We start from the raw sequence: 23,767 nt of genomic DNA on the forward strand, positions 1-23,767 counted from the left end.
TTTACGAGTATGTTCTAAAAACAGGAAAATGATAACTGCTTAATGTTAGGTCTATGAAACCTAGCAGAGCAAGACATTGCAAGAGCTTTTGTCTGGAAGTTGAATGGTTGAATGAAGTTGACTGCTGGTGGTTATCTTCAAATTAAGACTTGAGGTCTATCTGGGAGATATGCTTTAGCAAAACCCATATTACTTGACTGAAATTTTACATAACAATTCTGTTTAACTGAACCGAATTTAAGTTCTGTAATATATAAAATATTATATGAATTTATTCTGATTTATTTTTTCTTGATATAATGTAAAATTATAAAAATATTGTCATTTTGATATGGAATGCCTTCAATTCAAGGATCTTGTTATCTATGCCTCTTACGGTTACTGGTTCTAAACACTTCCCAGGCCTTAATTGTAACATTCATGCATATTCCAATTATTTAAAGGTTTCTTAATCATCTGTGTCAGGATAATTTAAAATATGTTGTTACAACTTCATGAAAGTTGTGTGAGATTAATACTGCCTTCTCTGGCTTCATAAATTATCTCCAGACTTCAAAGGGGAGGAGGGAGATAAAAATCCCTGAATGGGGAGCAGACAGCTTTCTTCTCTGAGCTTGTTGTCACTCAGTCTCATAGGACTTGATGCATCTCAGCTTTCGTATATATCATCAGAATTTCCCATCCCTCATTTTTGGACTATGTAATACAAAGTACTGAAGGGAACGAAATCTTGTGGATTTCTGGCTAGTTTATCTTGCAACTAAATGTGGGATTACAGTTTTATTATTATTATTATTATTATTATTATTATTATTATTATTTCTTTGTTGTTTGTTTTTAGCATTGTCTTTGTTGATGGAAAAAAGTTATAGGTCAATGATATTTAAAATTCTGAAACAAATGTGATATTCTGGGAAACAAATTTGCCAAAGAGCTGTTTTCTTTCGATTTGTATATATATTGATTTTGTTATTATTTTGAACCCTGACAAGAAAAGGTTAGATAAGGAGTTTTGTTGACAGCAATTAAATCAGTTCATGATTTGCTTTGTCTCCATATGAACAATGACTGGCAGTTCTGATAAAAGTCAAAATTTCTCATTGATTTGAATGTTGCTAGGAGTGATCACCTCATGAGATGATTTTTAAAGCATTTTATTCTCTTATACATAGGAGGAAGTTCTTCAAATTGCAAAGTGTGGTTTTCCTTAAAGATTAACAGCATACCTGCAGCACCTGAAAGAGTGATAGATGTAAAATGCAGAGCTCTGGTAAGATTAATTTAAATGCTTAATTTTGTTCTACTGCATTAGAAAAAAAAACAAAAATTTTATTGGTTTGGTTGCTATCACAGAGAACTAATCAGTTTTATTAAGTGACCACACACAACCACTTTTTAGCATAATAAAGCTCAACAGTTACTAAGACCTTATATAAGATCACTGATATGAACTAAAATTAATGTTTGAAAAAAAAGTGGTTTCTTTAACATATTTGCATAATTATATTTTTCTTCTGCTAGATTATACTTTTAATTTTGGATCTTATATAAAGCTGAATTCTATAAAACCTTCAGGCAGTTTACATACTGATCACAGCAGAATAAGTCTCTTTTGGTACCCTCCTTCCTTATGGATGCCGAATGCTGTCATTTAGATTTCATTAACCACTGGAATGTAATTAATCATATTTTTATTGGTAGAGAAATGTATATTTTCGTGCTCAAAAATATAAATAAATTATGTTAGTAATTTTTGAAGGATAACTGCATAACAGAAATTGTGTGTTTTAAAGCACTTAAGTATATAAAGATAAAATAATTGTTTTTATTTTCAGAGCTAACATTGTAGTTACATTCTTAAAATGGATATTTACTTTATCATCTAGAAGTCCTGCATTCCTTTTGAATTGTAGGCAGCTAAGAAGTACTAAGTTTAGTGATGGATGCTGGTAACAAGTTCTATAAATAGAAATGACCAGTAGGGTGTTTTTCTGCAGATTAAAAAAATAAATAAATAAATAAAAATGATGCAAGTACTAGAGTATTACCTCTACCAGTAACAGATGCTGGGAAGGGAGCAGAGTCTCCTCAGTTGATTTTGCATGTCAGCATCTATTTATGTGGGGAAAAACACAAAAGAAAGTCAGAAATACAATAAAACAGCTTGTGATTTGAGACCTCTAAAAGAATAATGTAGGTTTTTGTCATACAGGATCATGCTTTATCTTGTATTGTTTTTTGATCTGAGACTGCTGTGAGAAAATGGTAAAAGGAAAAGCTAAATTTAAATTATATTTTTGACTTCTATTGTATAATACATCATCAAGGTACATTTTAACTCTGCCTCACAATTTTGAATATAATTCAGAATGAAAAATTGCAAAAAAAAACACATAGTTAAATAAAGCGTATTTTTTACATTGGATGGGGTGCTGAAGTTACTGACTCAAATGGGGAGATTTCTAGTGAAAATGAAGGCAGCAAAGAAGTAGCTATACCCCTTCAGATCTCTATGGGAGACCTAGTAAAATAACCCACTTCTCTTGATGAATTTTGAAGATGACAGAAAGATTGTTGACTCACAGTATACATGGTTGCTATTATAGAGTGATCTGAATTGACTGGTTAAGTTCATTTTGGAGCAGGAGAGCTTTCTGTCCCTAATGTAAGTGACTGGGATTATCCTAGTTAATTCCTCACTATAGAATGTTAGTGTGACGCTGAGAAAAAAGAACAAATACAGTCCGTGACTGCTAAAGAATGCTCAGATTCATTCAGAAAGCAAATAACATTGGTGCTACTGCTATTAGAATATTATTCAGAGGTCTGATTCTCATAGGTTAAGAACCATATTGAAAAACTGGAAGAAAATCAAAGGAAATCCATTAAAAGCACTGGGGACTGGAAAAGCAGACCTTGTCATATGAGTATTAATTATCTCTAGCAACTTAGTTTACCAAAAAAATAAAAGAAAAAGAGAGAGAGAGAATGAACTCAATCATTTGCTAAATAATATTGAAAAGGGAGGGATAGTCTCTCAGTTTTGCTGACCAATATGCATGACGAGCTACTGGACAAAAATTTAAATCTAACAAATATTTAATCTTGAATAGATTGCCCTAGTAATGAGAACAATAAAACATTGAAAGATCTTTCTGCTGCAATCATTAGACATTTAAAAGTCTTGTAAAGCTGAGGACTTGAAATTGCTTTAAAAGCTGATAAATTTGTAAAAGGCATAAACACCTGGTACATCTGCTACATCAGCAAGTCAGATTTAATTAATACATTGATCTCTTTTTTACCCTGAAATCTGTCTTTTTCCTTCCTGACCCTTGGAAAGAAAAAGATTAGCAACATTAAATTTTAAATACTAATGACACTGCATTTGGACAGTGGCTGTAGCTGTATTTTATAGTCAAATGTGATACAAACTCATCCTCAGCATGTCAGAAGTATTTTTCCTCACTTATTAAAAAAATAATAGTAATAAAAAAGAATCAATGTATTGTCCATCCCTGACACATCAGAAAATGGCTACAGCAGAGGAAAGTGGCAGAACAGGACAGTTTTCTGAAATGATTGAGGCGTATATTAAGGTCTTGTTTGTCTTGATGGTAGACATGCAGTAACAGTCTGCAGACTTGGAGGAAGTCCTCAGGGAGGTGAGGCTGGTGGGCATCCAGTGAAAAATGGGCAGTATGGGATCCTCATGACACATGGAACCATGAGGGTAATAGGCATTAGTAAGACTTTCATGACTGCTTATTTGCTTGTTGAGTCCAGTTTCATGTTTGAGGTTCGGAAATGCTTTAGGCTAACAGAGCCTATTGTACTTCATAAAAGAGCATCTCTTTGAAATGTAATGCCCATGATAGTTCTTACTGTATGAAAAGGGGTGGCAGTTTATGTGTTTGTCAGAGCTCAAGCTGATTTCTCAACTGTAGATTCAACCCATGGTGTGATTCAGTGCTTTGAAGGTTGATACAGTGTTTGAATAATAAATACATTTTCATCTCTTTTTCTTCTTATATGTGTTTCTTCAATTTTACTACCAAGAAAATGGTTTTGAAAAAGAAGAAATTGCCTCATCTTTGGCCCTTACTAATGTTAATACTGTTTTATAACATTGCATTCAGACTTTTGGAGATGGTAAACGTCTGCCATTTCTCAGCTTTTCTCCCGGATCATCAGTACTCAGTGTATATCTTGTGTTTGAAAAATGCATGGTTCTGCTAGTTTGCAAATATTGATTTTAAAATCAAATATTATTTAAAATCTCTTCATGATAATTCCAGATGCCTGTATTTCCAAGCAAAGGCTAGATCACAGTTTATTCCTTCTTTTTCATTGATATTCAACACTGGTTTATTTATATAATTTATATAATATAAGAGATACTAATTCTCTAATCAATAATGAATCTATATTATGCTCTGATTAAATAGATGGATTAATCAAGATTCCTCATGTATCTCACGTAGTAAGTTGTCTTTAGAAGTATATGATAACCATTTAAGTACATGTGATTTGAGCCTGGTAGGCAGCTAAGCACCACACAACTGCTTGCTCACTTCCTAGGGAGACGGGAAAAGAGAATCAGAAAGGCAAAAGTTAGAAAACTTGTGGCTTAAAATAAAGACAGCTTAATAAGAAAACAAAGGAAACAAAAGAAAAACAACTCCAAGAAAAAAAAAAAAATAAAGTGATACAAAACAAAATCACTTATCACCAGCCAACTTATGCCCAGCCAATCCAAAGCAACTGCCGTCTTGGCAAACTTCCCCCCAAGTATTTATTGCTGAGTGTGATATTATATAGTATGGAATACCCCATTGGTTAGTTTGGGCAGCTGTCCTGGTTGTGTCATCTCCCAACTTTTTGTGCATCTCCAGGGTTCTCACTGGAAGGGCAGCATTGACTTTGTGTAAGCACTTGTGCAGTAACAACTAAAATCATGGTGTTATCAATATGCATCATGTTATCAACACAGTTTCCATCAAAAATCCAAACCATAGCCCCATACCAGCTACTATAAAGAAAATTATCCCAGCCCAAGCTAGCACAGTACATTATGCAGTTTTTTATCACATGAAAGCATACTATTTTCCTGCATATATATTGAGTACTCGTGATAAATTTTATACTGTCAACCATATGCAGTTTATTTCATCTGACAATAATGCCAATTTTTAAAATTTCCATGAGTAACCAATGTTTTGACTATTTGTGAGACAGTAAATTGCATCTTTGAAAGGAACAAGACAATGTACTGATTCATTGCACACAGCAACCATTATCAGGAGTAGCAATGACTGATGCTGTGAGCCCTACAGCTTGACGATCTGGGTATTCTTTCTAATCCAGGCTCTGAACACTCTTAAGTGTATCCATCACCATTACAGAAATGAGAATGACTTTATTGAAATAAAGGTAGATTAGCCAGATGCAGGTTTATTTTATAAACACCAGGTGTAATAATTGAAATTAGATCAACTAGTGAAACCTGGAAAGGTTGTAGGGATGCATTCCAACTGTGAAGGATTCCCGCCCTCCTTGACTGTCAAAGCTTTGTGTATCCTTATGAGTACTTAGACGATGCACCCAGAGACATGATATTATCCAGTGTTGCTAATACTGAAATAACCCACTTAGTCCTGCTACTGTTTATAACAAACACCTCCAACCTTACCTTACAACTTCATCAGCCACTGCCCTGCTTCAAATTCTATTTTTTAACCAACTGTCCTAATGAAAGCAGTCAATCTGAATTCTAAACACTAAATCTGTCTCTTTTTGATGTCCTTTGCCTTTCAGTCCATCCTGAAAACTCATTCCATTACTCGGCACTGCTGGCCTGTAGAGAACATTTCCCTACAGTCATTAAAAACTCCATCAATTGTGCTACTTCCATAAACATTTCCCAGCACAGCACTGTGCATTAAATTATTTCAGTAAGGAGATTTTGGATTTATGAGGCTGCTTGTACCTCATTACCTGTTCCATGGTTTTGAAAAATGCTGCTAAGTTTTGTTTTCTTCTACATGACATAAGGGAGACTGATGTTGGAGATGTGTCACCTTTGGTCTTTTTCTCCAATGCAAACTTTTGGCTGCATTTCACTCTGACAAATTTTATCAAGTCAATTAAAAGAAGTCACCTAAAAGGTAGTTCACTCAAAAGGGAGAAAGTATCCTCTGTGATCGTATGCCCAAGAATTTCTTTTTTTCTTTTATGAAAGAATTAATGTATTCTTATTCTGTTCTGTCTTGTCAAGACTAGCCTGTGGTAAATAATATCAAAAACAAGGGAAACAAACCAGCAACAGTAGAGATAGTAGAGGATACAGAAGTGAACTTTTTACTGTATATTTTACTTTAAAAATAATTCTATAATATATTTCAACCATGTTTTTTTTGCCCTGCTAGTGAATTCTAGATAGTGTAAGCTTAATTATTGTGGTGTTTTTTTCTTTCTTGCCTTTTTTTTTTTTTTTTTTTCCCTCCAGTATCTACCACCCTTTCAAATTCATTCTGAATTCTAGAACTCAGGGAGTGTTTTGCTGTCTCACAGATGTTTGCAAGAAAGATTCTGCAATTTAGCATGTGGAACTAACATTTCTGTTGATCATAAAAATACTGTTCGCTTGCCAGTGGCAAAGTTGTTCTAGAATTCTAAGAGGAAGTGACAAGTAGTACACAGTTGTTACCATCAATTAGATTTTGAAATGCAACTCAGAGAGCTCAGAACAATTCAATTTGAAACTGAATTGACCTTGACATGATGTAGCCTACTGTATAAAGAGAGAAGGAGCCATTGTTTGGACATCCCAAATCAAATCCTACTCTGTTCTTTAGAGGGGAGGCGGAGAAGGAAGGGAGGGTGGATAAAAACATGGAATTCCTACTAGTCCCATTTTGGTGTCTACTCTTCAAATTCTTCTCACCCCGTGCCAGAAATGGTTTTCCCTTCTAATGTATAAGCTGTATCGTAAGAAGTAGCATCCTTGCCATCTCAGTGATGTTTTTCTACTCTGAGGGCTCAATATATGGGCTCAATATATGGGCTCAAGGAATGGTTCCCCTTTTGTTTAATCACTTGAAAGGGACCCACAAGAAATAATCATCTGTGTTAGCCTTTCAGTTCATAGCAATAGCATATTTCTGGGGTGGCTCTCCTGATCATTCCCACTTACTCATTTACATCACACACCAATCCAGGAATGCATGGACTGAATCCTTTTTGGGTGAAATCTAACTGGAGACTATTTTCAATGAGCTCATCTAATGTTTTCCAACAATTAATGGGTGCTTACTTTATTGGAGTGAACCAGGACTACTCATAAGTAAAAATATATATATATCAGGAAATTGTACTGTATGTATGCAGGGTACTTAGCACAAGCTGTTTTGCTCTGAATGACTACTCCTTTTTATGCCTCACTACATGCTAATATAGATTTTTTTTTGCACCAAGACCTTTGTAAATCTTTGTGCCAAAAGAGACCTCATGATGTTTATTATAACAGGAGTTTGCATATCCTGAGAACTGCATTATGTCAATTGACAAGTATAACGTGGAGAGCTTGTTGTAAATACAACCAGTTCTAAAGTAGATCCAAATTATAATTTAAATTGTGTCTGTCTCTTTTATTATTTTTCATTAACTATTTTAATAAGTGTAAAAAGCATATAATTAAGAAAATCTTTTGTAATTATGTAACTTGGCAGTTAACAAGTGACACAGTGTATTCGTAGCTGTAGTGCCTTAATTTTTCATAAATTCTGTACTAAAATGTAATCAGAATATTGTTATACATGGATGATAGTTGGATCATATTCTCAAAAAAGAGTAACCTGAATTATGAAGCATGCCTTAAAACTAATTTTTAGAACGTGCTTTCATAACAATTGGTAGCATAAAAAGTAACATTCTGTAAAAGAACCATGGCAACATGTTTTGTGGAAGAAAAACAAATTTGGGAAGGTTGTAATTATTAATTACTCTAACTAAAAGCAGTTTGGAAATAATTCAGACCAGAATATCTTTGTATAGCCCATAAAGTAAGTAGTTGTCAAAAAGAGGGTAAATGATTAGATTTATTGGAATGCTAATGCTTTTTTTTTTTTTTTTTTTTATAAATATATACCAGCTCCTAATCCCCTCCTCCTTTTCCTACACATGCATTAATCATTCCTATGATAGCACAGCAGGGATCTGATGCAGATCCCAAGATGACAGCTGAGCTGTCACTAACTACTGTTGAACAAAAATGTAAGGACAGCTCTGAGTAACTAGAGGTATATTTTATCTATGCTAGATGAATGGTCATGTATACCAATAATAACTGTCAAATGAATAATTTGCTTGTAATTAAACTACTATGTCACTCAGTCCATAACTACTATTGTGGCTGATGTATCAAAACGAGCATTTTTTTTTGCTCAATCATTAAACAGACCAACTCCACAGAGAAGTTAGTTCTTTCTTCTTCCTTTCTTTCTTTCTTTCTTTTTTTTTTTTTAAATTTTATTATTATTATTTTTTTTTAGCTTGCTCACTGATGCTGTCTGGAATAATGATAATATAACTTAGTGAAAGAGGTATTAAAAATTAATCACTGAAAGTAAAACTTATTATATGAACTCTGTTCCATGGATATATCTCAGTGTTTCAAATCAGTATAACTTGTGTTAGATTTTCAGCTCAAGACAGAACACGGATGCATATGCACTCTGTAGGTGTGGTTTTTTAAATAACAATCAGAGGAATCTCAAAGAGCACAGTGAGAAAACAATTTCTACAAAAAAATATAGTTGTATTAAGTTTAGATTTTCACACTATGTTTGGAGGCTCTTATAAGTGATGATCTGAGGATTTTTTGTTTGTTTGTTTGCAGAATTATTACCCCTAAACCTTTCCTGACATTTTTGTGAGTTGCCAGGAAAATTAGTACTCGTACTGCTTTCTCCATCTGCGATTAGTATGAGTTAATGAGTAGTGTGAACTTACTGTTTTCCTTGTGCAACATGAGGAAAAAATGAAGAAGGGATCTCTATTATTCATTCCATTCCTCTAGCCTTTATCCATCTATGTAACAGGAAGCTGTACTTAAGACTATCTTGGTAGGGATGCTACTAGTCTCACAAAATGTAACAATATCTTGGCTTTCCAAAACATCATTTCTGTCTTCCCATTACTGGGATACTATTTAAAAATGCTGGAGTGAAATTCAAATACCACTTTATAGTGCATGGTGTGAAGCAGCTAGCTTTTCTCCATTTCTGCTTTATTTCTATGGATAGTATGCACAGCTTCTGAGGCAGCAAATGATAATTAAATGGCATCATTACAATGAGCAACAAATTCATGAACACATACCAATATTCTCAAACAGCATCTGAATCAGAAATTTCATGTCAGTATATAAAACAAGTTGATTACGGATTTGATTTGAAAACAGATGCCACACTGAAGCTCAGAGGATGCTATTAACTCAGAAATTACTTGCGTATTACATTATTATGTAATAACTCAGGAATTACTAAATTATTACTTGTTATTCATTTTTAGTTGGCATTTCAACTTTAGACTTGAATATATTTTAGATAGGAAAAACGGATATTTTCTATTTGAATCTGAGTAAGGAATGACTATATAACTGTGTATAACTGTGACAGTATGGACATTCCTCTTGCACTTATGTAAGCATCCTCTTTCCTAGAAAGAAGGGACCCATGTCTGTTAATGTCTGAAACCTGTTCTTCAGCTTTTTTAGAATGAATCTGCTGTTTGATTTCAATTCCCTTGAAGGAATATGAAAATCATTGCAACTAAAATATTAAAAGAGAAGCCAAAAACATTCGGAGCGTAGAGACAGTGCTAGTTTATTCTCCAGTGCTAGTTATAAAAAAGCTTGTAACTTAAAGGTCAGACAATTGGTTCCCCACAGCAGATATTTTAATTGAAAAAAATCCAGCTAAACTTATTTGAGAGAAAAGTAGAGTACAAATTGGCACTATTCATTTCATGTGGAAAGTAATAACAATTGTTTACTTATTAATAGGGCAAAGAGAGTAAAGCAAAAAGCTTTCAAATGACAAATTACAATTTGTTCATGAATATTTCTTGCTCATGATTAGTAATTAAATAACACTTCTAGTTATTATAAATTGTTTGTACATTTGTAATTTCCTTAGTCGTAATGTAGAGAAACAACCATGTTTTAAAAAACTTACCAATTGATTAAATATCTTCAGCTATTGACAACACTGTAATAATTCAAAACAAAACAAAAAACAAAAACAAAAACGTCTTTTTTTGGTTACTATATTTTACTTTAGTATTTACTATGGATTTCTGAATTGGGAACAGTAGTAGAGAGGTTGAATTAATCTGATAAATTCAGGTTCATAGTGTCAGACTGTTTAGAAAAATTGACTTTAAACTGAACAGTTTAGCAGTTTGAACTTTGGCTTGCAAATATTATAGTGGCTTTATTCGGACTGTGTGTAGAGGTTGACAAGTAATCAGAATCTTAAGCTTTTATGTAAAATGCCTAAAAGGATGGCAGTTATTTTGTTGGATACACGTATGATTCAGCAGCTGTCTATTTCATGGAAAAAAGTCTAAGTGTATATTGCTGATTTGCTGGGGCAAGAGAGTTTCTAACCATCCATGGATTTGAAAAATAGCATGGGCTTTCTTGAGAGGAAATATCTAATGTGTGAGCTGCAGGTAGTATCTGAACAGTAGAACTAAGCTTGAGGCAACAGTCTGTTTTGAACAGTGAGTTATGAGTTTCTGCTTTAATAAAACCAAATGCCTGGAAGGGATTGAGTTTGGTTTCTACACAAGTGCGGAGACAATAGTTTAGTCTATTCTCTGCCAAGTCTCTCTTAAGTCCCTGAGGGCCATAGGAGTAAGAAAAAGTTGATATTGTAACTCAGAAACATATGCTACCCACCCCCTCTTCCATTACAGTCCTTGCTGCGATAAAACTTGTCCCACTGTTGCCATTTGCAATAGCTCCCAGATTTGTGCCACTTATACACTGTTTCTGCACTTTTCAGTGATGATTTGAAAAGATCACTGTCATAGTCTTCACACTTAGCAAGTTATTTACATGCACATCTAAGAATAGGCAGGGTGCTTCCATTACTGGTTCCAGCTCTTTACAATTTTCAAACCTCCTTATTTTTGGCAGTCTCTAGAAAAACAAATGCAATAGTCTGTTCTGTGTGATCCATACAGAGCAGACGGTGACTGTAGGATGAATAAAACAAGTGAGGAATACAAACTCATTGATATTTACCTACGTTTTAAAACTGCAGTCTTGGGAAGATACCTTTTACTCTGTAGAAGATATATGAAGAAATAATGGCTCATGTCCAGATATATGTATATGCAAAATAAAAGTACATTTCAGGGGCTTATGACAGTAGTCCTTTCCCTTGCAAGATCATCTGCTAGGTACTCAAAACTGAACACACAGGAATACAGAGACATCAGTATTTAAAGGTTTTTACATTTTTACTCGTAAATCCATGGTTGTCTTATTAAACATTTTCTCTCTTCTACATCCTTCCCATTCTGCCCCATGAAGAGGGAGAGAGACTGCATTCTGGGTGACAGCAGAACTAGCCAAATTGCACACAGAGACCCAGAGAAGTTCAAGAATGGGCCTTCATTCAGACTGCTCTAATTTTAGCTCCTTCAGAAGATCTAGTAGCAAACATATATAGTATATATTTTGGTGTTAACTTTAGTAACAGGTATTGCTTGTGATATGGTGAACTTACATTACATTTTAGAGAAATTATTCTGATAATACTGACGGAAAGCGTAGAACAGATTGCTAATCTAGTCTCTGAGAACCTCTAATATATCACATATGGAAGACAAATTTAAGAATGCAGCATTTCTTTCTGTATGAGAGATTTTTATCTTTAAAGCTTATCTTATCCTTTATGTCATAGTAAGATAGAAGTGGCTCCCTAGACTGCATGTTTATATATATATATATATATATGTATGTATATATAAAGTTGGCTTTAGAAAAAAGAATTTTCTAGGATTTTGGAGGGCATAAATTTGTCTCTGCCTACACTTGGAGAATTAATGTTGTTCTTAACAGAAACTGACAATTTCATTTTTGTTCTAGAATGCTCGATACCTGTACATGTTTCATGCCAGCAATAATTATCATAAAATCACAGAATGGCTTGGGTTGGAAGGGACCTTAAAGACCATCCAGTTCCAACCCCTGATGCCACCCACTAAATCAGGTTGCCCAGGGTCTGGCCTTCAACACCTTCAGGGATGGGGCTTCCAAACCTCCTCTGGGCAACCTGTTCCAGTGCCTCACCACCCTCTGAGTGAAGAATTTCCTCCTAACCTCTAACCTAAATCTCCCCTCTTTTAGTTTAAAACCATTCCCCCTTGTCCTATGATTATCTGCATGAGCAAAATGCTGCTCGCCATCTTTTTTCTAAGTCTCCTTTAAATATTGAAAGGCTGCAATGAGGTCTCCCCAGAGCCTTCTCTTCTTCAGGCTGCACAGCCCCAGCTCTCTCAGCCTTTCTTCACAGGAGAGGTGCTCCAGCACTCTGATCATCTTCGTGGAATTATTTACCTCTCCTGATTGAGCAACTTGATACTGATGGTGTAGCTGAGATGTAAATTATCTCATCACCATGGTCATAAAATTAAATAAAATGAAATGCTATCAGAGGTATTTACTAGTTTTAAAAAGTAAAGTACCTTGGGTTAGCTCATACCTCCATGAGCTGGGAGTAGGAGTACACAGTAGTATATTTGCTTTTAGAGGTGTAAATGGAGTCATTAATGATGATTAAAGTATGTAGTAATCAGTCATTACTGCAATTATACCATATTATAATTTGGTTTTGTTAAGTGGCTGTAAGTATGATTTTACTGAGTCCTTATGAAAGTCTTGGAAGCACTGTAATATAAGAAGTAATGCTCACTTCCTTTTGGTCTCTATGAGCTGAGCACACCAGTTCTGAATTATCTCATAGCTCAGCATTTCACTGATGTAATCTTTTTCATATTTGTAGTTTCATGTCAGCCTCCTGACCTCACCACATCAAATTTTCAATACAGGACCGTATGCCCATGGTACAAATACCAGTTTCAACATCTAATATGCTAACTAAATGTTTTTAGAATAATCTCCTAGGATTAATTCTGTTGTTTCAGTCACTGATGTCATTATGAATATGCAGAAATCATTAGCACACACCAAGACTTCCAAAGCCCATTGTGATCTATTGGAACTGTGAATTTACAGCACTTGAAAACAAATACATATAGCACTTGCAAACAAATCAGAGACAAGCTGAAAATAACCACAGCTATCTGTTTGTTGTAGCATTATATGGGTGGATACAATTAGCTCAGGAACTAAACTTTGTAGATCTCATATTTTGTTTCATTTTTTGTTTGTTTGTTTGGTTGTTGTTTTTTTTTTTTTTTTTTGTTTTGCTAACTAAGACATTTACAAAGATTTCCTTAAATATTTTCCTGATTGGCATTCACTAATATTTCTGTGGGTAACATTTAGTCTAGTTCTGAGAGAAATGATTGAAAAAGAAATTCTTTGTTAACTGTTAGATATATTAGAAGTTATTTAGAAACTGAAATCATCCTAAAATTTTACATCTCCTGGGCATCCCTGAAAGCAAAGGTTAGTTACAAATGGTGTTCACTGCTATTCTGAGGGTTGATTTTTGGCAAATGTCTCCGTATATTGCATATTACCTTTACAAGAGTCATAACTGATGCTTTGGAAATTCTGTAATAGCTGATAGCTGCTTTGATTTCATTATTTAAGTGCAGTATATTTCTAACTTAGAAATATTGCACTTTCTAATGCTTTTATTGAGTGATACTGAGTTTAAGCTACAGAAAGTGGTATTTTTCTCTGGTAATACAGATATGCCATTGTATGTGAAGTAGATTGGACGTTTTGGAGAAAAGACAGATGTCTCTTTATGACAGATGAAGCCTGGATTTACTCAAGTGTCAGTCATCCAAAATAGTTCTGTCGAACAAGATCTGTAAAAGCATCTATTGATTTGATTCAAACTGTTTTCCATTATTGGGATTCTAATCTACACCTCATATACTACATGCATCTGCACAGCAAGGTGACCTGTAAGAATGATGAATAGGATCTGTACAGAAATCTATTGGTTGCTGAGTCATGCTTTCCAAAAAGAGTGTTGACAGAATAAATGTAAATGATTTTCCTTTAAAATCCTCTGAAGATGGATTTGGTCCTTTGTTACATTAACACAGTAGCAGATATCTCCTTCTGTATTGGCTGTGCTAATGGGAAAGATTAACCTATTGTTATATGTTTTTGATAGTTCTCTCTAACCCTCTTCAGCACTGAAAAGCCAGGTTCCTTTATACTGTGGCTAGGCCAACTAAGATCACTGAAAGCGCCAACTTTTTCACACTGGTGAAAAGTAGCTGTAATTGATAATTTTTTCATATCACACTGCTGGATCTGAAACAGAAATCTGCCTGTGGTCTCAGGAGGATGGATAATTATTGAGTTTTAGTCTACGTGGTCTCAGATGCAGTCTTGATTTCAAAAGCAAAAGAATATTCATTAAGATATAAGGATAGTTATCATTAAGATATAAGCATAGTTATTTGTTCCTCAGTTATGGGAACTTGAGATGTTAATTTGACTTTGAGTAAGTTTGTATCCCCTTGTCAGGCATGTTTTTTATAAGTGCATTAATATAACATTTCTCTTGTAATTCATCTCAAGTTGCTGTTACAAATTCTATCTGTACCATATATATATAAATATACATATAACATCAAACAGATGGACAAAACTGGTGTTCATAAAGTCCAGATGTGCACATATTTAGTGCATTGTCTTATCCTGTATGTCTTTAAAAGCATTATATTATATAACTTTGGTTTCTGTTTCTCAGTGAGAATATTTCCTTTGGTGGAGCAAAGGACAAAACAGCTTCAGAGTTTATGCTGGTTTTGTTGGGATAGAGTTAATTTTCTTATCTAGGCTCTTATGGTTCTATGGTTTGGATTTGTGATGAAAACCGTGTTGATAACACAACAATGATTTAGCTGTTGCTGAGTAGTGCTTACACAGAGTCAAAGTCTTTTCTGTTTCTCAAGCACCCTACTCGTGAGTACGTTGGAGGTGCACAAGAAGTTGGGAAGACACACAGCCAAGATGACTGAGGCATACTGACCAAAGGGATATCCCATACCATATTGCATCTTGCTCAGCAATAAAACTGGGGTAGTTGGCTGGCAGGGGTTGACATTGCTCAGAGACTGTCTAGGCATTTGTCAGCTGGTGGTGAGCAATTGCATTTTTTTTTTTCCTTTGGTTCTGTTTTTAGTTAAACAACAGAGTCACAGAACATAATACTTTTGTAGTCCCCTCCATTTCTTTAATTTCAGAAAGGAATTTTTAGCAGTCATCTTTAACAACACATTTTTCCCAGTTTGTTTGCTCACTACCATGTCTAGACTCTATGAAGATGATGATATTGTAGGATTCTGTGGCTGGTGAGCTTAGTTACTACAATAATTTATGAACTAATAATCTCTGTATTCTGTTTTAGGGCATTATTTAGGTACTTAATGTCCATTTCAGATAAATAAATTAATTTTAGTGTGATTTTTACATGTAAATTTATATGTAAATTTACACCTGGAAATCATTGCACTATTAGCCTCTAAAATGAGATGTCCTGTGAATAATTTTTTTTCTTCTAGTTTGTTTCTTTTACTATAGTAGTGATAAGAATGGATTCAAAATTAAGCAAGTTTTTAAAAAGCATAATTTACTTAAGGTGTTTACTTCTAGACTTCAAGTAGTTAAATTTGTTGTTCTGATAAAGACTTAACTACTGATGAGCAGTTAGTGCCTTTTTGCAAACTAATATTTTTAAAGCAAAATACGCCAAGTATAATGTAAAGACAGCAGCAAGATAGGGCAATATTATGTCATCCTTCCCTTACAAGGAAAGGAGAGGGTTATCTCTGCTAACAGTTTACATCAAAGAGAGAGAAAAAAAATGGAGCTATGTGGTGAGGGAGATGGTTCATTTGATGAAGAGCAACTCCATTAAACTACGAGTCAGTAGAAAGCTAAAAGCAGTCACACCCTCCAGACATTAGAGGTTAAGGACTTCCATTGGTCTGTATGATCAACGGGTTAATGATGTGGCTGAGTGGACATGTGGGTCTGGACTAGAAGTGGTGTGTGGGGGTGGTTGAGCAGTAGTGAGGAGAGGTCATTAATTCAAGAGCCTGCTCTGATTCCTACAACTATTTTGAACAATTTCGGTTGAACTACATTCAGCACAGCTTTGAAACTCTGACATCAACTCTGCTGTGATGTTCTCTTCATTTTTCCAAGAAAGGGAGTCACATAATAATGAAATGCTAATTTAAGGTTGTAGGAGGACACAAAAGGAAATTCTGTCTACCAACATACAGACACACTGACGGTGACATTGATTGCTCTGATCTTTTGGGGCTCAGTGTAGGTAGAAAGCCAAGAGCTATTTTTCCAACATTACTGCCACCTTTGCAAGTTCAGTCTTCTTAGTAAGCAACATTGCTGCTTGTCATCAGGTGCAGCCAAGAGAAAGAAGTCACTTGTTACTTGTCAGAACAATGATTTAGACAAGGACCTACAAAGAGAAGAATTTCTGCTGTTATCTCAACAGGTCTATCAAGCTAAAATTCTTACCACTTACCTGAATTAAAAATAAAAAAATAAAAAAAAATCTGAGCTATGGCCTGGCCAATTCATGAGCAGGTACAAATGCTTCTTCTTCAATGTCCTTTGACTGGAAAAGCTGCAAATAGATGTGGAGTTAATGTCATCTCCATAATGAAACTGGATTTTAATTGAACACAATCATTCCAAAACACTTAGAAATATAGTTAGGCTCTCAGAAACTTTGTCCAGAGACCACTTTTATCGGCACCCTGATGGTGGTTAGAATAGAATTATTATTAAAGTTCAAACATAGATAAGATTACTATGGACAGTGATGTCCATCTTTTTGTGAGCTATCTTGTCAAAGTTAGTGGAGCATTAGTTCATAGTTCAGTGCAGTGTACATTTTCATAGAACATAAATTTAAATATTATGAATCTAAAGATACAGTTGCTAAAAGAAGGATGCAAAGAATGGGTTGATCAGAAAATCTTTGGTATAAAATATGCCAGGAAAATAACTCAGGAAAAACATATCACCAAAAATTAATTGATGCTGCTAAGCATCTTTTGAGGTAAAGTCTTGATAATAGAACTATAGACCTATACATAGACTTGGACTATTACTATAGGACAAAGTATAAACAGTCAATTGTTTTTTCAAGTTCCACAGAGCATGAATGTTATCTCATATTTACATTTCTTTTTATTTTATTTTACCTTACCTAGATTATTTTAATTTTCCTATACTGGACACAAAGTGGATCACAAGAAGTTCTAAAGGAATTACAAAATGACATATTGCACCATTCTGGTGCAATTGCACCATTCTGGTGCAATTGCTGGTGCAATGTTTGGCACTGGCAATCTTGGTACAAGGAGCAGTTTGAAGACTAGTGAGATTAATTCTCAAATTATTTTTTTCAACATTTATTTTCTTCCTACACCAAAATGTTGCAAAAACCACAATACTTAAATGTGGATCTAAATTAAAAACTATAAACGTGTCTGGGAGTTGCCTATGATATTTCTCCTTTGCATTTCTTCTGATAAAATTGTCCTTTCATGAAAAATAATACCCTTGGCAATTAGATGCCTATTTTGTGATTTATCTTAGTATTATGCCTCCATAACAAGGATTTGAAAGAAACCACTAGGGCCTTAAAATATACAGTATATATGTATTCTGTTGACACGTACACATCTACCCTTATCACCATCCATGCCATAGCAGGTTTGTGAAACCTTTACAAGAATTCCAAGCAACTTTCCCAGGAAATTCTTTGAGGAAGAACAACTTTACTGTGATGGCGACAGAGCACTGAATGAGGTTGCCCAGAGAGGTTGTGGAGTCTCCTTCTCTGGAGATATTCAAAACCTACCTGGATGCCATCCTGCACAATGTGCTCTAGGTGATCCTGCTTGGCAGGGGAGTTGGACCAGATGACCTTCAGAGGTCCCTGTCAATCTCAGCCATTCTGTGATTCAGTGAGTCCAGAGAAATACATAACCCTAGGCATTTTTTTCATACTGGCAAGCGAGCACTACTTTCCATTAAGCTAATGGGGACAATATAAAATCTCCTTTGTGAACAAGGCTAACTTTATTTATTTATTTATTTATTTGATAGCAGGTGCTTTTCTCCTAAATAAGCAGTTCAATGTTTTCTTTCTACTGGAAAAATATTTTGTCAAAACAGTACAGGTGTTTTACTATACAATTATTATTATGAACCTTTTAGCAATAAAATGGTAGATAGATTTAGAATTTTGTTTACACTAATAAAAAATATTAATCTGAGCTTTAAAATATTTTACTGCAAATTTAAATCCATCTTACTGATGCAAGGCACTTGAATGATTTAAACTGTGGGTGCAATCTCACCATCTGTGGAACATTAAATGTATTTTATGTGTTTTCATGTAATCATTTTCTATAAATGTAAATATATAGGAAATTACCAAACCATAGGCAGGCTCAAAGCAGAGCGAGACAGCTGTGTGAGGGGTTGTAAAGTATTTCATGCTAAGTTTTTAGTGTATTAGTAATTTTGACTGTATCTTTTTCTCCTTTCATGTTGCAGTTCTATTTATTACTTTTAAAAGAATATATATGGCAAAATTTTGCTGTAAGAAGTAAATCATTGTATATAGAAAAAACACACACACCCAATACACAAAAAGGATTTTGAAATAAGGTTCTTTGTTAGAACAGAGGAAAGGGACAAAAACAGGAATAGAGATAAATATAGATACAGAGAAATATACACATATATTTTGTTTTGGATTGTGCATATTTTATACAGATGAACATATATATCTAGAACATATATATATATTTTAAAACAGCAGGTTTGTATCCTGAACTGTGATAGCAGTCTTCCTTCGTTAGTATATTCCTGTCTGTTTAAAGTGTTTAGTTTCATAAAATGTGTTGATATTTATACATATAAGGTACATAGGGTAGATGTACGCTATTTATAACCTTAAAGAAGAGAATTAATGGTACACTGACAAAATATTGCAGGTTCAAAAACAGCTTGTGAATGCAATGTAGCAGCTGTATGGATTGAGCTGCCTCTGCCCAATAGCTGCTCATCTTAAACATGCTCAAAGTAAAAAGTATGCATGTTTTTATCTTATCAGGCCGTAGAGGTTCCTTTGTATTATAATAATGGAAATTTAACAGGGGTCTTTAAGAGCAACCATATTTTCCAGATAGTCAAGGTAAGATGGTCCTTGCCCGAATTGTCAACAGACTTAAACCAGAAAGACCAGAAAGGGACCACTGTTAATAAAAAAATGGTAAAAAGAAATGAGAGAGGGAATGTTTACTGTGGTGTTGCTTTAATACTAATTATTATGATGTAACTTAATAATCAAGATTAACAGATCCTGTAGAATTCAGCCCGTTGGTGTTAGCCAGCTTGCAAAATGGATATTTTCAAATGGCTGTGCTTGGCTGGTGAGAGTTGGCTTGGAAGATGTACCATGTTGGGACTACAGCAGATCTGCCTGCAAGGTGTATTTTGACAAGCCTCAACCATATCTTGGAAGGCAAAGTAGCTTGTTGAAATGCAGACTGCCTAGGAAGACCAGGACTTTTCCTTATCTATGTAATTAAAGAGTCTACAATTGGAACATTGGCTGAATTGGGTCTTACTACAACTTCTCTTTTTTGGGTTTGTTCAGATATGAACATGAAGTTCATGAACATGAAGTTTAACCTGTGTTTGCATAATGAAAAATCATATATAAGCATCCTATGCTTGTTTGAGAAATATCTTTTATGTATTTTTTTAATATAATATATACATATATATATATTTTCTTCCTAGAATACTGTTGGAATTCATATTCCTATCATGAATCCTACAGACGAAATTCTCCAACTAAGTGTGGTGTTGGAGAATCAGTCACTTTCTGGACAAAAATCTTTCACTCTTTCACCTAAACAAACATTTTTTTATCAATTAAAGTTTTCTCCAGCTGTTGTTGGCACTTCAGATGAAAGGTAAGTTACAGAGTTTTGATACTTGTGGTTGTTGTGGCTCTTATACTAATAAGTGAACAATTTTCATTAAAACCTTGATGGAGATATCTCAGTAAACACGAGGGAGGGGGAAAGTAGTATTGTATCCTGAACAGCAACCTGTCTGTGAGGGGAAAATATGGACTGACAGGTCATAGAATAACCCCTTGTTATTCTAGTTCACTAGAATTCACTGATCAATATTAGATATTTACTTAATATCTATTATAGATATCAATATTAGATATTTACTTAATGTTAGAAGTTGCCTCTGAAATATTTAGACAAATTGTTAATTTTGTAATTTTATACATTCCACAAAGGGAATAACATGACTTCATTTTGCTTCTGAGAAGGAACTAAACTGTAGCAACACAACCAAAAACAGGTTAAGAACTGTTCATCTGAACAGCCTTCATGTAAATCCATTTAGCTTCAGAACCTTCCATTAATTAGTAATGATGTATTTAATGGATATAGGGAAGTTTTAAATTGAAAATGTTTCATTACATTGGAAATCCAAAAGAGACTGTACCATATGATAGTTATGAATACAAACACAAATGACCTCTTGGTCTTAGTTTCAACTAAATGAGTTCAGCAAATAGCTGAAGAGTGCAGAATTGTAAAGCTTGTTTTCCTGGAATTTGATTAGTAAACCATTGTTTATTTGAAGGACTGATTGATTTTTTTTTTTCCAATTGTATTAAACAATTGGTGACAATATAGTGTTTGTGGGATGGGAAGAGAGGGTCTTTGAGAAGGGAGAGAGACAGTCTCTGTTCAGAGACATGGTATCTACAAAGCCCAAATCCATGTATTTCAAAGTCTTTGTTCCATTTGATTCTATTGATTTTTCCAAAGACCAGAATAATGTCAGGTATCATTACCCAATACAGCTTTCAAGCAATACCATTTTATAGAAATGACTACAGTTATCCCCCTTGTAATTTTTTCCCCTAAGGAAAGTTGTAGAAATAAAAGTATTCTGAAGGTGCATAGACTCGAGTTTTTCATACTAAACATTATTTCTAGTATTTTTCAAGTGCAGAATTTCCACATAATAAATTTAAGGTTTGTTTTAATTGATGAAGCTTTGGGCTAGATGTCATGCAAAATGACATGATGCACACCTGTATGTATTCAATAAAATTATGCTGTTTACTATAAAGCTGTCTAATACTTGCTTCAAATTCCAGTATCTCCCAAGGGCTACAATTACAGCTGGACAAAAGTACTGCCGCACACAGCCACAGTATTTTTATTTTTATTTTTATTTTATTTTTTTTTATTTTTATTTTTTCTGTATCCATGCTGTTTCCCTTGCTATGGTAGCAGCTGGGAAGAGTTTTACAAAAGTGTTTGTGGCAGTTGTCCTGTTACAACTGGCTGATTCTTTCCAAAGCTAGTTTATTCTCACTTTAAACGGTCCGTTGGTGCAGAAGATAGTCTGAAAACATAGAGTCATGGAATAGACAAAGTCCTCTCTCATTTAGAACAAGAGCTGGTCCTTAATGTGTCATGGATTTTCACGGTGTATTTCATATAGGTTTTAATATGCCTACTATCCTTTTGTTTAACATTCTTATGGTTGCTACTGAAAAACAACAACAAAATAATAAAATAAAATAAAATACAATCAAGAAATAGAAAAACAAGCTTGTAGTAGGAATGGAATGTGTTAGAACATCTGCCACAGAAACATAGTGCTGTATATATCTCACCAAGCAGCAATTTTTAGTCGTTACATTGGATTGCATATCAAAACAGTATACTGAATTTTCCTTTGAAACATCTCTCTTTTCCATGCTTATATAAATGTGTCTATATCTATTTCTTATTTTTAATCACTAGATTTGAAAAGGTTTTCCTTCTTGAAATAGCTGAATACTATTTCTATTTCTTTTTTTTTTTGAGTACAAAATGGCTATAAAGAAAACACTCAAACATTAAAATGAAATTAAAACATACTTTTTTAAGTTAACAGTTGAAATGTTTTTGAGCTGTGCTTTTGAAAAACAAAAATACCTTTCATGCTATAAAGCTATGAAAGATGAAGACATTTGTTGTATTAGTAATTGTGAATAGTATTGGTTCTTGGTAGCTGAATTTAGATACCAGCGTGAAGTGTGATGGGAAAGCTGGTAGCTAATTAAAGAACTCACTGTTTTGAACTTGTTGAATTTTCCTGGATTTTTGTCTCTGCGTTTTCAATTGTCTATACAAAATCTGTGTCATATCAAGTTTATGTATCTGTTTTTAGTGTCATATTCCTGTCAGACATGGTTGGAGAGTTCTGGTATGCACTGCAGCTGACTGTAGAGAAACCATTGCCAACTAGTCTGCCTGAAATAGAATGTGAGCTTGGAAAGTAAGTATGTATTTCATTGTGCTTAACATGGTCACCAGTTTGAATGTATCATGGGAAATATATTGAAGAGTATATCAAAAAAGCCAGAATAGTGCTACCCAGACTGTATTTGTCGCATAAAAAGTCTAAAGCTAGAATGAAATTACTGCAGACATGACATGCTTAAGGTAAAAAGAGTATCTTACTGTGAGCAACAGCTTCATTAGGAGATCCCATGCTATTGTTGGACTTGATGATCTCCGAGGTCTTTTCGAACCTAAATGATTCTATGATTCTGTATATGTACTATACGAGTTTGCAGTTAATTTTCATATGTAGAATCATGGAAACATTTAGGTTGGATAAGACCCTGAAGATCATCAAGTTCTACCATCATGTAACACTACCAACTAAACACCACATCCACACATCTGTTAAATGCCTCCGGGGATGGCAACTCCACCCTGGGCAGCCTGTTCCAATGCATAACCACCCTCTTTGTGAAAAAATTCTTACTGACATCTAATCTAAACCTCCCCTGATGCAGCTTAAGGCCATTTGCTCCCATGCTATCAGTTTACACCTGAGAAAAGAGAATGACGCCTACCTCACTATAACCTCCATTCAGCTAGCTGTAAAGAGTGATGAGGTATACATGTAAATAGGTGAAATTCTCCTTGCAGAACAATTGAAATGGAATCACAGCCTATATTTAGACTTCCTTTGAATTCTCTATGTAGAAATCACTTAGAAAATAGTGCAGAATGCAATCATAAATATCCATAAGTACAGAGTTATGTATGTTTGTTTAATGTTTTCTCTTTCTGAAAAAGGAGTATGTCCAACAGTCCTCCTTTACAAATGCTTGCGTACCAGTTCTCAATTTCTTTTAAACTATAGAGAAATGGCAAATTAACACAATTTCTGTCCTGCAGATCCAGGGGACGGGCACAGTTGGAACACTGCAAATGTTAAGAAAATGGGCTATTCCTTAGAGCATACACAGAAATAAACCCAAATCATGTTTTTCTTAAACAACATTTCATCTTTCAGTTTGATAACATCATTTTCTATGCTGGCTTTCCAGACAAACATCAAAACTTTTGGGATATGACTTTCAAGAATGACAGAATTTCAATA

The 23,767-nt window shown here is 34.3% G+C and overlaps 1 protein-coding gene across 1 annotated transcript in view; it reads left to right on the forward strand.

The window, feature by feature from the left end:
• The window catches only part of CFAP47 (cilia and flagella associated protein 47), a 291,226-nt gene that overhangs the window by 172,609 nt on the left and 94,850 nt on the right, over positions 1 to 23,767 (forward strand). The window contains exons 49-51 of the mRNA XM_035333565.1: positions 1,173 to 1,270; positions 20,084 to 20,259; positions 22,541 to 22,648. Of these exons, the coding sequence (XP_035189456.1) occupies positions 1,173 to 1,270; positions 20,084 to 20,259; positions 22,541 to 22,648 (382 nt within the window). The remainder of the gene's footprint in view (positions 1 to 1,172; positions 1,271 to 20,083; positions 20,260 to 22,540; positions 22,649 to 23,767) is intronic.

This window comes from Oxyura jamaicensis, chromosome 1, assembly GCF_011077185.1.
Source record: "Oxyura jamaicensis isolate SHBP4307 breed ruddy duck chromosome 1, BPBGC_Ojam_1.0, whole genome shotgun sequence".
Taxonomy (NCBI): domain Eukaryota; kingdom Metazoa; phylum Chordata; class Aves; order Anseriformes; family Anatidae; genus Oxyura; species Oxyura jamaicensis.